A 10,829-nucleotide genomic window follows, 5' to 3' on the forward strand; every position below is an offset into this window, starting at 1 on the left:
GACACAGAATCGGAAGCAGGCTCCAGGCTCTGAGCTGGCAGTCAGCACAGAGCCTGATGCGGGGCTTGAACCCACGAACCGTGAGATCATGACCTGAGCCGAAGTTGGACGCTTAACCAACTGAGCCACCCAGGCGCCCCTGGACCAGAGTAATTCTACTAAAGCATGCACAGACTGTGACCTCCTCTGGTCAGGACCTCCGACAGCTTCCCGTCTCACTGAGTCAAACCTAACATGCTTACAAGGCCTGCAGGCTTCCGTGCTCTGGCTTCCTGCCTCCTCTCTAACCTCACCTTTCACACTGGTCTTCACTCGTCTCCGTAGCCTGTGCCACATTCGACCCCACCTCCTGATCTTTGCACCTGCTATTTCCTCAGCCTCTAACACCCTTTCTCCAGATACTTGATGGCTTGTTCCCTTACTTCTTTCAAGCTTCTGCTTAAATGTCACATGACTGGAGCCCTTCCTTTCCCCTGATCCTTTTCCCCTGCTTTATTTTTATTCATAGCTCTTAACACCACCTGCCATATCTTAGATGTTTGTTTCTGTTTCTCTCACTAGAATATAAACTCTGTCTAATCTGTTCACTGCTCCATTCCTAGTGCCTAGAATAGCACCTGGCACCTGATGGAAATGCAATAAAAATGTGCTGGGTGAACAATGAGCATTTAGAAGGGGCCAAGGGTCCATGCTTACTCTGGCTCGGCAGGCCCTGTCCTTTGTGGTGCTGGGTCTCATGAAGGCAGCTCAACATTCCTGCTCATGTCCCATTTCACCCAGCCTAAACTCACTCTTCTCTTGAAATCCCAGATCAAGCCCAACTTCCTCTAAGAAACCTTTCTGAATGTGTCCAATGAACAGATTCTGTCTGGCCCTTTCCCATCCATTCCATATCTGCCTAATAACTTCCTGAGCATCGGCTATGTGTTGGAAGCCATTCTGAGCCCACTAGTAGAGAAAGCTCCTGGTGAGGTTAAGCAAGTTTGCGTGGTGTCTTGCCATCAGATGATGACCGATATCCACCCCCACTCAATTATTTCTGCTTGAGCATCAACCCCCAAGGTACCTTGTTGACTGGTATCGAGAGTGACTTATCCCCTTATTCTGGCCCTGGTATGATGATTGCACCTTGTGAAGGGACTTACTCTGGGAACTTCTTTTGGTTATGGGAACAGACATTATGTCTCCAGCAGGTCCTGTTTCCCCCAATACTTCCCTTGAGCTATAAACAGGCTAATGACTTCTACTCATAAAAGACTGACCTTTATGTGTACAATTCTGTTTCTACCGTTGCGTTAGTCCGAGGGGTTCATACAGCTCAACATGTGAATCAACTAACCAAAAATGTCTCTCATGCCCTAGCTATTCAAGATATCATAAAACTAGACACAAAGGTAAATGCACTCGAAGAGGCTATTCTATGTATTAGAAACGAGCTAAAATCTTTAAAGGTATGGTTGGCTCTCAGGTGCCATAAAGCATATAACTGCACAATTAAGTCTTGCCTGGAGACAAAGAGCCTAACTTAGAGAGAAGAAACAGATAAGTGCAGAACATAAGTTACTACATACACCTGTGCTAACTGGTGGTGTATAGCAGTCCTTACATTCTACAAACACCTGCCGTTACACTAGCAGCTGTGATGAGGATGAACAAGAGTATCTACAACTTAACCTATGACTTAATCTTAGCGTTATTAAAATGTGATTGTTATCCTGTTTTTCACATTTTCTTAGTTACTCAACCTCACTATAATTGGGGTAGTTCTGCAAGAATACTTCTGTAAAACCTGTTTCTGTACACTTTCTAAAACATCTTATCACAAAGAACTATCCATTGTAAAAATTCCATTTTCTGATGCCATGTTAACGTTTGACCTATATATAAAGAAACTAAAACTGACAGTGCAGAGATGCCTGCCTCGTGATCAGGAAGAATCTCAGGGCTCTCTCACTCTCTCTCACCGACACCGTCCATCCTTCAGGGACCCCTGGACTGGCTGGAGTGGGTCTCCAGCAGTTATGAGAGTGAAAAATTTAAAGGCCTCTGTGGGCCAGATCAGATGGGGCCCTGGGGAGCTGGAGGCCATGTGCCACCGCTCAATTCTAATGCTACCTGGTGGGAATGTGAGCCCTGTCATGCTAGGGCTGCAGATTTTTCCAGAAAAGCCAGATATGTGGATTTTTAAGTGCATTCTTCTAGTCTTAAAGTGTTTTCACAAACTCAGGTTGACCCAGAGTGCACATATCTTGTCATAACAGGAAGCAAGCAAATATGGCCAGGTTGTGTCAAAAGGGCGCAAATGCCAACCTCAGTGGGCTCTCTCTGGTCACAGATGGACTGAGGATAATAACTGTCATAGATTGAAATGTATCAAGGTGCTCAAATCTGTAAGTCCATAATTACGCTACAAAACAGACATAACAAATGAGGTGCTCACATTTGGGGGAGGCTGGGGAACCTCATTTGAACAACTGGTGAATAAAAGCAAGGCTATATTTACTCTGCTTTTCCTCTGCGAACTGTAACTCGGGTAACTAGGTAGTTGATGAAGGGGCTCCTCTCCAATGGAAGTATTCCAGGGAACAAACAGAAGGAATGGCAGTAGGAGAGTGCTGCCATCTTGCAATCCCTGGCGAGTTACCGGATCTATGCAGCACTCCACGGTGACTGAGAACGGCACCTAACGTGATGACCAGGTGTTGAACATAGCCCTTGGTGGAAGTACGTGGCTCCTCAACCATCCCACTTACAAGTAGAGCTAGCTACCCCCTAAACACACAAACAACTGAACCTGAATCTGATCTGGATCTCACTATCCAACTACCAACTGACAGAAGATAGGGGACAAAGGGACACATCAGGGAAAGCACAAACAACCTAACTCCTTCAACAAAATACCGCGAGAAAAATGAGAGATGGAGCAGAAATCTACAGACAAAAAGGAATTTAAGAGACGTATCAACTGATCACATGTGACCTATGTGTACTTCAATGCAAACGATCGAATGGTAAAAAGCATACCTGCATTTGGGGAAGCGTGAATACAAGTGCAGTGGGCCACAGAGCAACATGAGTTCCAACTGTGCAGCCTCAGTCACACGTGAATCTTTCAGATAAATATGGTATTGTAAATGTATCCTTCTTCCCCTCCTCTCTCTCCTCCTCCTTTTTTTTTTTTTTAAACGTTTTACTTTTAAGTAATATCTATACCCAACGTGGGGCTCAAACTCACAACCCCGAGATCAAGAGTCGCACACTCCAGTGACTCAGCCAGCCAGGCGCCCCTCCTTATGATCTTAATGACACTTCCTTTTCTCATACGTTATTGTATGAATACAGTATATACTACATGTAACATACAAAACATATGTTAATCAATTGTTTATGTTATCAGTAAGGCTTCCAGTCAACAGTCGGCTGTTAGTAGTTAGGTTTCTGAGGAGTCAAAGGTTATACGTGGATTTTTGACTGTGTGAGGGGTGGGTGCCCCCAACCTTTGCATTGTTCAAAGGTCAACTGCCATTTTTTTTTTAATGTTTATTTTTGAGAGAGTGCCAGTGGGGGAGGGACAGAGAAAGAGGGGGACAGAGGATCTGAAGCAGGCTCTGCGCTGATAGCAGTGAGCCTGAGATGGGGCCCGAACCCATGGATCATGAGATCATGACCTGAGCCTAAGTTGGGACGCTTAACCAACTGAGCCACCCCGGTGCCCCTCCACTGTCTTTGATATTAACGAATTATTGTTAATTTTGCTGGTGTAATAATGATATTGAAGTTAAGTGTTTATAAAGGAGGTCTTGGGGCACCTGGGTGGCTCTTGATTTTGGCTCAGGTCATGATCTTGTGGTTTGTGAGTTTGAGCCCCGCTTCGGGCTCTGTGCTGGCAGCATGGAGCCTGCTTGAGATCCTCTCTCTCACCCTGTCTGTCTGCCTCTCCCTCACTCACAATCTCTCTCAAAATAAATAAATAAACTTAGAAAAATAAAAATGGGGGAGGGGGGATGGGCATAGAGGAGGACACTTATGGGGATGAGCACTGAGTGTTATGTGGAAACTAATTTGACAATAAACTATTTGTAAAAAAAAAAAAAAAGAAATATTAAAAAAAATAAAAAATAAATAAATAAATAAATAAAACAAAAAAAAATAAAAATAAAAATAAATAAAAAGGAGGTGTCTCCCTGTAAAATTCCCTGGAAGATTGACAGGAGAAATACCAGTAAATAAACCCAAGCTGGATAGGCCTCGACGGTGTCGCACAAGTTCCTCATGGTTGGAGATGAGGTTGGCTGGCCGAGCCAGAGGTTCTTACGTGGAATGGGACTTGGGGCAGGCGGGTGATGCTCAGGAGGACTGGGGGGCGTGGCAGGGTGCAGAGAGGCCTGTGAGGTCAGGCAGCGTGTGGCTGGAGTACCGAGATGGGCACTGGATTCGGCTCTCCATCCTGCACCCTCCCACCTGAGGCCATGGCAGGCACCGTACGGTCAGCCAGCATGGAGGCCCTGCCCCCCAGCCGCGGCTCCCACGGGACCCTCTCACCTCTGGGGCCGGCCCCACGGTGCTGGCTTTCCTCCCACCTCCACTGCCGCCCGGCTGCTTGGATGGCATCTTCTGGAGGAAGTCAGAGATCCTCTGAACTAAGAAATCGCGGTCTTTTAGGTTGGCGAACAGGAAGGTCATTTTGCTCTTGGTGCTAATGGACAGAGGGCTGGGCAGGACACTGGAGCTGTCAGCTTTTTCCACAATAGTCACCTGAGAAGGCAAAAAAAAAGCCCTGACCTGTTAGGCACCTGTGTCATGGGACGTAAAGCTGAACGGTTTGCACATGGGAGATGCGGTGGTTCTCTCCTGGCCAGGGTGCTGGGAGGGGTCGGGGGAATTCTCTGGGCCCCAGGGCCTTCACATGCGGACTCTGCTGCTTGTGAGTGCGAACAAGTTACGTGCACGTCCAAGCCCCGTTTCCCCCTGTTGGTGCGGGGGGCAGCATGTGGGCCTTGCAGGGCCATCATGAGGAAGACGACGCAGAATGGAAGGTGCGCAGCCCAGCTGCTGGTCTATTCGATTTCCCAACGCTGTCGGTTACTCCCATACTCTAAAGCACAGTGAGCGGCCCTGCGTGCCCGCCATCCTAAGTGCCAGTTCCCACAGCACTTGCCGACAGGTGTGTCCTGGGTCTGGCTCTGACCCTGAGGCATGTGGACAGAGCATCACAGGTGCAGAGGGGGCAGAATGGGCTTTCAAGGGATGCCTCTGCAGAGCCTGCAGCCCAGGGGTGGACTATGGACACATAGGTGAAGCAGAGTCCTCACGGGTGAGCAGGCACCTCCCAGAGGCAGCATGTGAGGTTGAGACCTGGTAGAGTCAGGAAGGAACTGGGGCAGAGGTTGGGGCAGAGTTCCCATTGAACTCTGCATGTGTGTGAGGACGGGACGGGACTAGCCTGACAGACAAGGAAAGGCTGGAGAAACTGGGGCAAGAGTGAGCAGGAGCAGGGCGTGTGAGCGTGTGAGTGTATGTACGTGTAGGAATGTGCACATGCATGTGTTTGTGGGTAAGTGTGTGTGGTGTGTGTATATGTGGACGAATGTGTGTGCATGGATATGTGGATGAGTGTGTGAGATGTGTATACATGTGGGTGTGTGAGATGTGTGTATATGTGGGTGTGAAATGTGTGTATATGTGGATGAGGGTGTGTAAGATGTGTGCACATGTGGGTGAGTGTGTGCGTGTGTGTATATGTGGATGAGTGTAAGGTGTGTACATGTGGGTGAGTGTGTGTGCATGTGTGTATATATGGATGAGGGTGTGTGCATGTGTGTATATGTGGGTGTGTGTGCATGGGTATGTGGATGAGTGTGTGTATATGTGGGTATGTGAGATGTGTGTACATGTGTGTATATGTGGGTAAGTGAGATGTGTGTATATGTGGATGAGGGTATGTGCATGTGTGTGTATGTGGGTGAGTGTGTGTGCATGGATATGTGGATGAGGGTGTGTGCAGATGCGTATGAGTGTGTGTTTGTGTGTGTGCACACACCTGCATGCATATAAGCTACGACCTAAGAAGGAGTGAACGCTCACTGAAGTTCCCATAGGTCACAGCAGGCAGCTGGGGACTCTGCTAATCACAGGAGATGCTGCAGGAGCGGGGGCAGGGCACTGACATGCTGTGGGAGGAGGGGCTGACAGGGCTCAGTGCAGGCAGCACCCTCCTGAGGCGGTGGCTGTGGGGAGAAAGGGACACGCTATGGTTGGGATGTGGGAACAAGACCAGGTCAGGAGCAAGGACGGCTCCCGCTTCTCAGCTAAGCAGACGGACGGACAGAAGAACAGATGGAATGCTGCTTCCCAAGTCTGCAACAGGAAGAGCATGTTTGTGGGGTGAGTGCAGTCAAGAGCCCGCTGGGTGCGCAGCTCACTGAGTGGAAGGCCCCGTGAGGCCCCCTGGCGGGCACAAGGAGGATCAGCAGTCGGCTCCGTCCGACTAGCTGCAGAGTTAGGCCTGCCCCCGCCTCAGCCAGAGCCCTCTGCCTTCAGAAATGGCAGATCAGGGGCGTCTGGGTGGCTCGGTTTGTTAGGAATCTAATTCTCAGTTTCCCTCAGGACATGATCTCAGGGTTCATGAGTTTGAGCCCCACCTCGGGCTCTGTGCTGTCAGCGGAACCTACTTGGGATTCTGTCTCTCTCTCTCAAAATAAATGAGTAAAACTTAAAAAAAAAAAGGTAGGATCATAGGGAGAAACAGAGCTGAGGCCTAAGGAGACCTCTGCACCCGCCCCCAGGCCTCAGGGCCAGGTAAAGCACAGTGCCCAGGACAGACTCACGGGCCCAGCGCAAAAAGGGAACATGCGGTTAGGGGACACCTGAGCCCTTAGCCTGGAGCTTCGCGGTCTGTGGCTCTTTCGAGTCCTGTGCTTCTGACTTCCCTTAGGGGAAACGAGGCAGCACACAGAACTCCCTGCTCCCACTCACAGCTACACCTACGGTTCGAGTGCTTTGTACAAACGCAGGGAGGTCTCACTGTTCTTGGTTTTTAATAAAACCAAGATACTGTGATTTAGGTTATAACTGAAGAACCTCACTGGGCTTCATGCAGTTGCTCTTCATAGAGTTGTCTGTTCTGCTGGGCCATGAGGAAGAGGAGGCCTGGGGACCTGCTGTGACCTTGGGGTCAGCGCTTTCCATCGGGGCAGGGGCCCTCCCTCACTGTCCACACCCTTTCCGGCAGCACAGGACAAATGGCCTTACCTAAGAAATGGAAAAAGATACCTCCGACAGGCAGGACTATCCCCGTCCCAGACAGGTGACAGTGGCCTCCCGGCCCTGCTGGAGCCCGAGTCACAGCCAAGGCAAGTGTCGGGAGAGGAACAGTGAGATGGCTTCTGAGAGTGACATGGTAGAGCTGGTGAGGTGTCAGAGTCCTCCAAGCCCAGCCAAGGCAGGACTTTACTCAAGTCCACTGTAGGGCTGGGAAGGCAGGACTCGGGGACACTCACCCTCCGGAGGCCACTGGGATGTGACCAGGGAGGCACAGGACTTCCCTGAAGTTACCTCATGTCCCAGTGAGCACTCCTAGATGCCAAACCCCGCCCTGCTGCCCAGCACGTGTGGGGGTCCCTGAGGGAGCCTGGCCACATGGAGGGGCTCAGGGAAGCCGCTGACTCGCTCTGTGCCCTCCACAGCCCTGCCACTGGGTGCCACGGAGCCGGCATGGGTGCCAGGGGCTCACCTCCCGGAGGGGTATGATGAGGTGGCACGCGTCCTCCTCTTTGCTGGCGAAGCAGATGTAGTTCCCGGAGATGAACATCTGGCCAGGGATGTGCAGTTTGTTGAACGGGGTCCACAGCGTACAGCCTGTGTGGCCATCGAGGCGCTCGTCCCTGGGCAGCCGGAACGTGGCCCGGTAGCACTCGTTCTTGGCCCGGGCGTCCAGGTCTCTGGAAAACCAAGGTGGGGGAGGGAGGAAAGGGCAGGAGAATGAGGATGCAATATGCCCACAGGGGGGCCTCACACGGCCTTGGATTCTTTGCAGTCGTGCCCCAGGGGTCTTGGAGTTCAGTAAAGCACACACAGCAGATGGCCGGGTGCTGTGAGACATCTGTGTAACCAGCAGAGGACATGCACACAGCAAACAGCACGTCCTTGGGCCCTGAGGGCTCTGGAACACACCCAGAGCTTGACAGGGCTTGACACATCCCTTGGTCAGTGCTGAAGATGGACAGGGCCCCAGTGCCTGGGGTTCCCTGCACCCGCCCTGCATGCCTCTGCCCCGAGGCTGCTACTTCTGCCAGGGAAGACCCAGCCCCACCCAGACCCCCAGAGGAGGACTCCCCAAGACGCCCTGTTGATGAATACAAGGGCATGCCGTGCAAGGTGGCCGCCTGGCACCCCGGTCCTGGTCTCTTTGGTGGCTCTTTCCTTGGACACATGTCTCTCCCCAGCTCCGTGGGGGCTGCCAGCAGTGGGAGCAGGGCCTGGCAGGCACACCCTGATGGACGGTGCCAAGTCCTGGCCCTGCTCATTTCCTTTCTGGAAGGTTCTAGGAGCAACCCGATCACTTACACAGGGAGAGTGAAGTCCTTGGATGGCCATGCTCGTCCTGAAGGTGCACCCCAGGGTCTGGGCCGAGGCCATGGCCTCTGGGGGCACCCCAGGAAACTGCCTGGTGGGGATGAGGTCTTGGTACACGGGTGTGAATCCGGGGACCCCTGAGGTCCCGGCCAGCCTTGTGGGTTTGCAGCTACAATCGAGGAACACAGATGAAAGTGCTCCAGGGAAGGGGCACAGCCACTATTACTGCAGGTGAGCCCCTCTGCCTCACAGGGCTTCGAGAAGTAACTCTTTGTGGTTAGGCAGTAGCTACTTTTGGATGGCACCTCTGCGAACTTCATGGTGTCCTCCTGTCCCATGCATACCCCAAGAGGGGGGGCGGGTCCCCCCCACCCCGGGGCAGCCGCTCACCGCTTCAGAGCCGAGATGTTCCTGTGGGGCCGGGAGGGCCTGGGCAGCGCCTTGTCCTCCAGGAAGCCCTCGCTGTCCAGCAGCTGCCGCATAGCGAGGTTGGCCAGCTGCTCCATGAGCTTGAAGGTCTCCCCGATGTTGAGGAACATGGAGAAGAAGAGCTCCTGGTCACGGGTGTCCACACGGATGCTCTCGGGGAAGAGCAGTGTGGCATTCTTCTCCAGCCTCGTGACGTCCACCCACTGCACCACCAGGCTCACTGCACGCCAGCGGGGACAGACACGCCAGTGGGTCAGATGGGCTGCGGGGCTGGGCAGCACGAGCACCCACTGGGACGGCCGCTCCCCGAGGGCATCACTGACTGTGTGTCCCCTGTGCCTGAGCCTGGCTATGCTGGGACAGGTGCCCTACATGGAGGGACCAGCCCCAAGAATATCCGGGGTGAGTATGTGCCCACAAATGATCGAAGGGTGACACAGACGAACATGGGGAAGTGAGCTGAGACCCTGGCCTGGAGAAGCCTACCTAGTAGGAGTGTGCTGCCAGAGGGCACGCTGACCCCTGCCTGGTGAGAAGGTCGGGGGACAGGGCGGAGAGGGGAGAAGGGCAGGCGAGAGCGTGTGGCAGGTGCATGGCTGGTGGGGCGAGGCCTTGCTGGGTTCCTTGCTGGGAGCTCCTTCTCAGGGTGATGTAGCAGCAGAGGGCACCAGCCTCGTGTCCCGAGGCAGGCAGGGTCCTGCACACCAAGGCACCCCATAACCCGGGGCCACTCAGGGATGGCAGGTGCCCTTAGATATTCCACTTAAAGGAGAGAAGGGAGCCCCCCCACAGTCACTCTATGAGGAACCACGTTGGTGGATGCAGGCAGGATGGAGCGCCCTCAAGAGCCAGGGGCAGGCCTAGCTCAAGTCTGGGCCTCCCTGCCGAGAGCGTTGAGGTGCACTGGGTTTTGGGGCGATTCTCTCGTGGGTGTGCGGGGACAGAGGATCTGGGGGCAGAAAGGAAGGAAGACACTCAAGAACCCCGGTGGTCTGGGGCGGGGTCGGTGGGGAGAGAAACTGAGGACGAGGGCCTGCCCACCGTGGTTACCTTCCTTCCCCAGTAGGAACGAGTAGAAGCACAGGTGGTTGACAGTCAGGTAGAGCCAGCCCTGCCGGGGCACACGGCCTTTCCAGTAGCTGCAGGAGTAGTAGTTGACCAGCTTCTCCCCCTCCGGCATCCCGAACTGCTTCCGCATCTTCAGCTCAGCCTCCTTGAACTTCCCGGGGTCCTCATCTCCCTGGGGCTGCAGGTTCTTGTTCTCTTCTGCGATGATGCCCTAGAGGAGGACAAGGAAACTGACTCCGGGCCGGCCCAGGGGTTCCCGTGGCCCCAGGGAAATCAGGACTCTTGTTCACTGGCCCCAGGGCAATGTAGGTCTTACTATGAACCCCAAAGCACACGGAGAAGAGCCGAGGAACGCTTGGTGTCATCTGCCCAGGTCTAGAAAGTTCTGGCATAATGAAATCAGGGGCTTGCCCAAAGCAACTTTGCACTGCAAAACTTTGACCCAATCAGAGCGCCTAAGAAATCTAATTGAAGGCAAAATAACTGAACAAAAAGAAGACACACACAAGTATGCGCTCGGGTAGATGCTCCTTACTGTCCCCCCAGGAGGGGAAACAACCTATGCTATATCATAACCACAATGCTATATCATTGCATCAGTCTTTACGCATATTCCAGTAAGTACACCATACACGACTTAGCCCCTGACATAAGGTACTCAGCATGGTACTCATAAGTGCTACCCTAGCAAACAGCGCCACTGTCACTCTGCATAACAGGTAGCAGCTGCTTCCCCACCCCCCCCCCCCCCCGCACGG

General features: G+C 52.9%; 1 protein-coding gene across 2 annotated transcripts in view; it reads right to left on the bottom strand.

Annotated features, from left to right (window-relative positions):
• TBC1D9B (TBC1 domain family member 9B) overlaps positions 1 to 10,829 on the bottom strand; it is a 100,353-nt gene that overhangs the window by 31,997 nt on the left and 57,527 nt on the right. For both annotated transcript variants that reach the window (XM_077746315.1, XM_077746314.1), the window contains exons 5-8: positions 10,054 to 10,282; positions 8,965 to 9,223; positions 7,733 to 7,940; positions 4,543 to 4,755 (exon numbers count right to left, since the gene is read on the bottom strand). In XM_077746315.1, the coding sequence (XP_077602441.1) occupies positions 4,543 to 4,755; positions 7,733 to 7,940; positions 8,965 to 9,223; positions 10,054 to 10,282 (909 nt within the window). The remainder of the gene's footprint in view (positions 1 to 4,542; positions 4,756 to 7,732; positions 7,941 to 8,964; positions 9,224 to 10,053; positions 10,283 to 10,829) is intronic.

This window comes from Crocuta crocuta, unplaced genomic scaffold (genome assembly GCF_008692635.1).
Source record: "Crocuta crocuta isolate KB4526 unplaced genomic scaffold, BGI_CrCroc_1.0 scaffold218, whole genome shotgun sequence".
Lineage (NCBI taxonomy): Eukaryota > Metazoa > Chordata > Mammalia > Carnivora > Hyaenidae > Crocuta > Crocuta crocuta.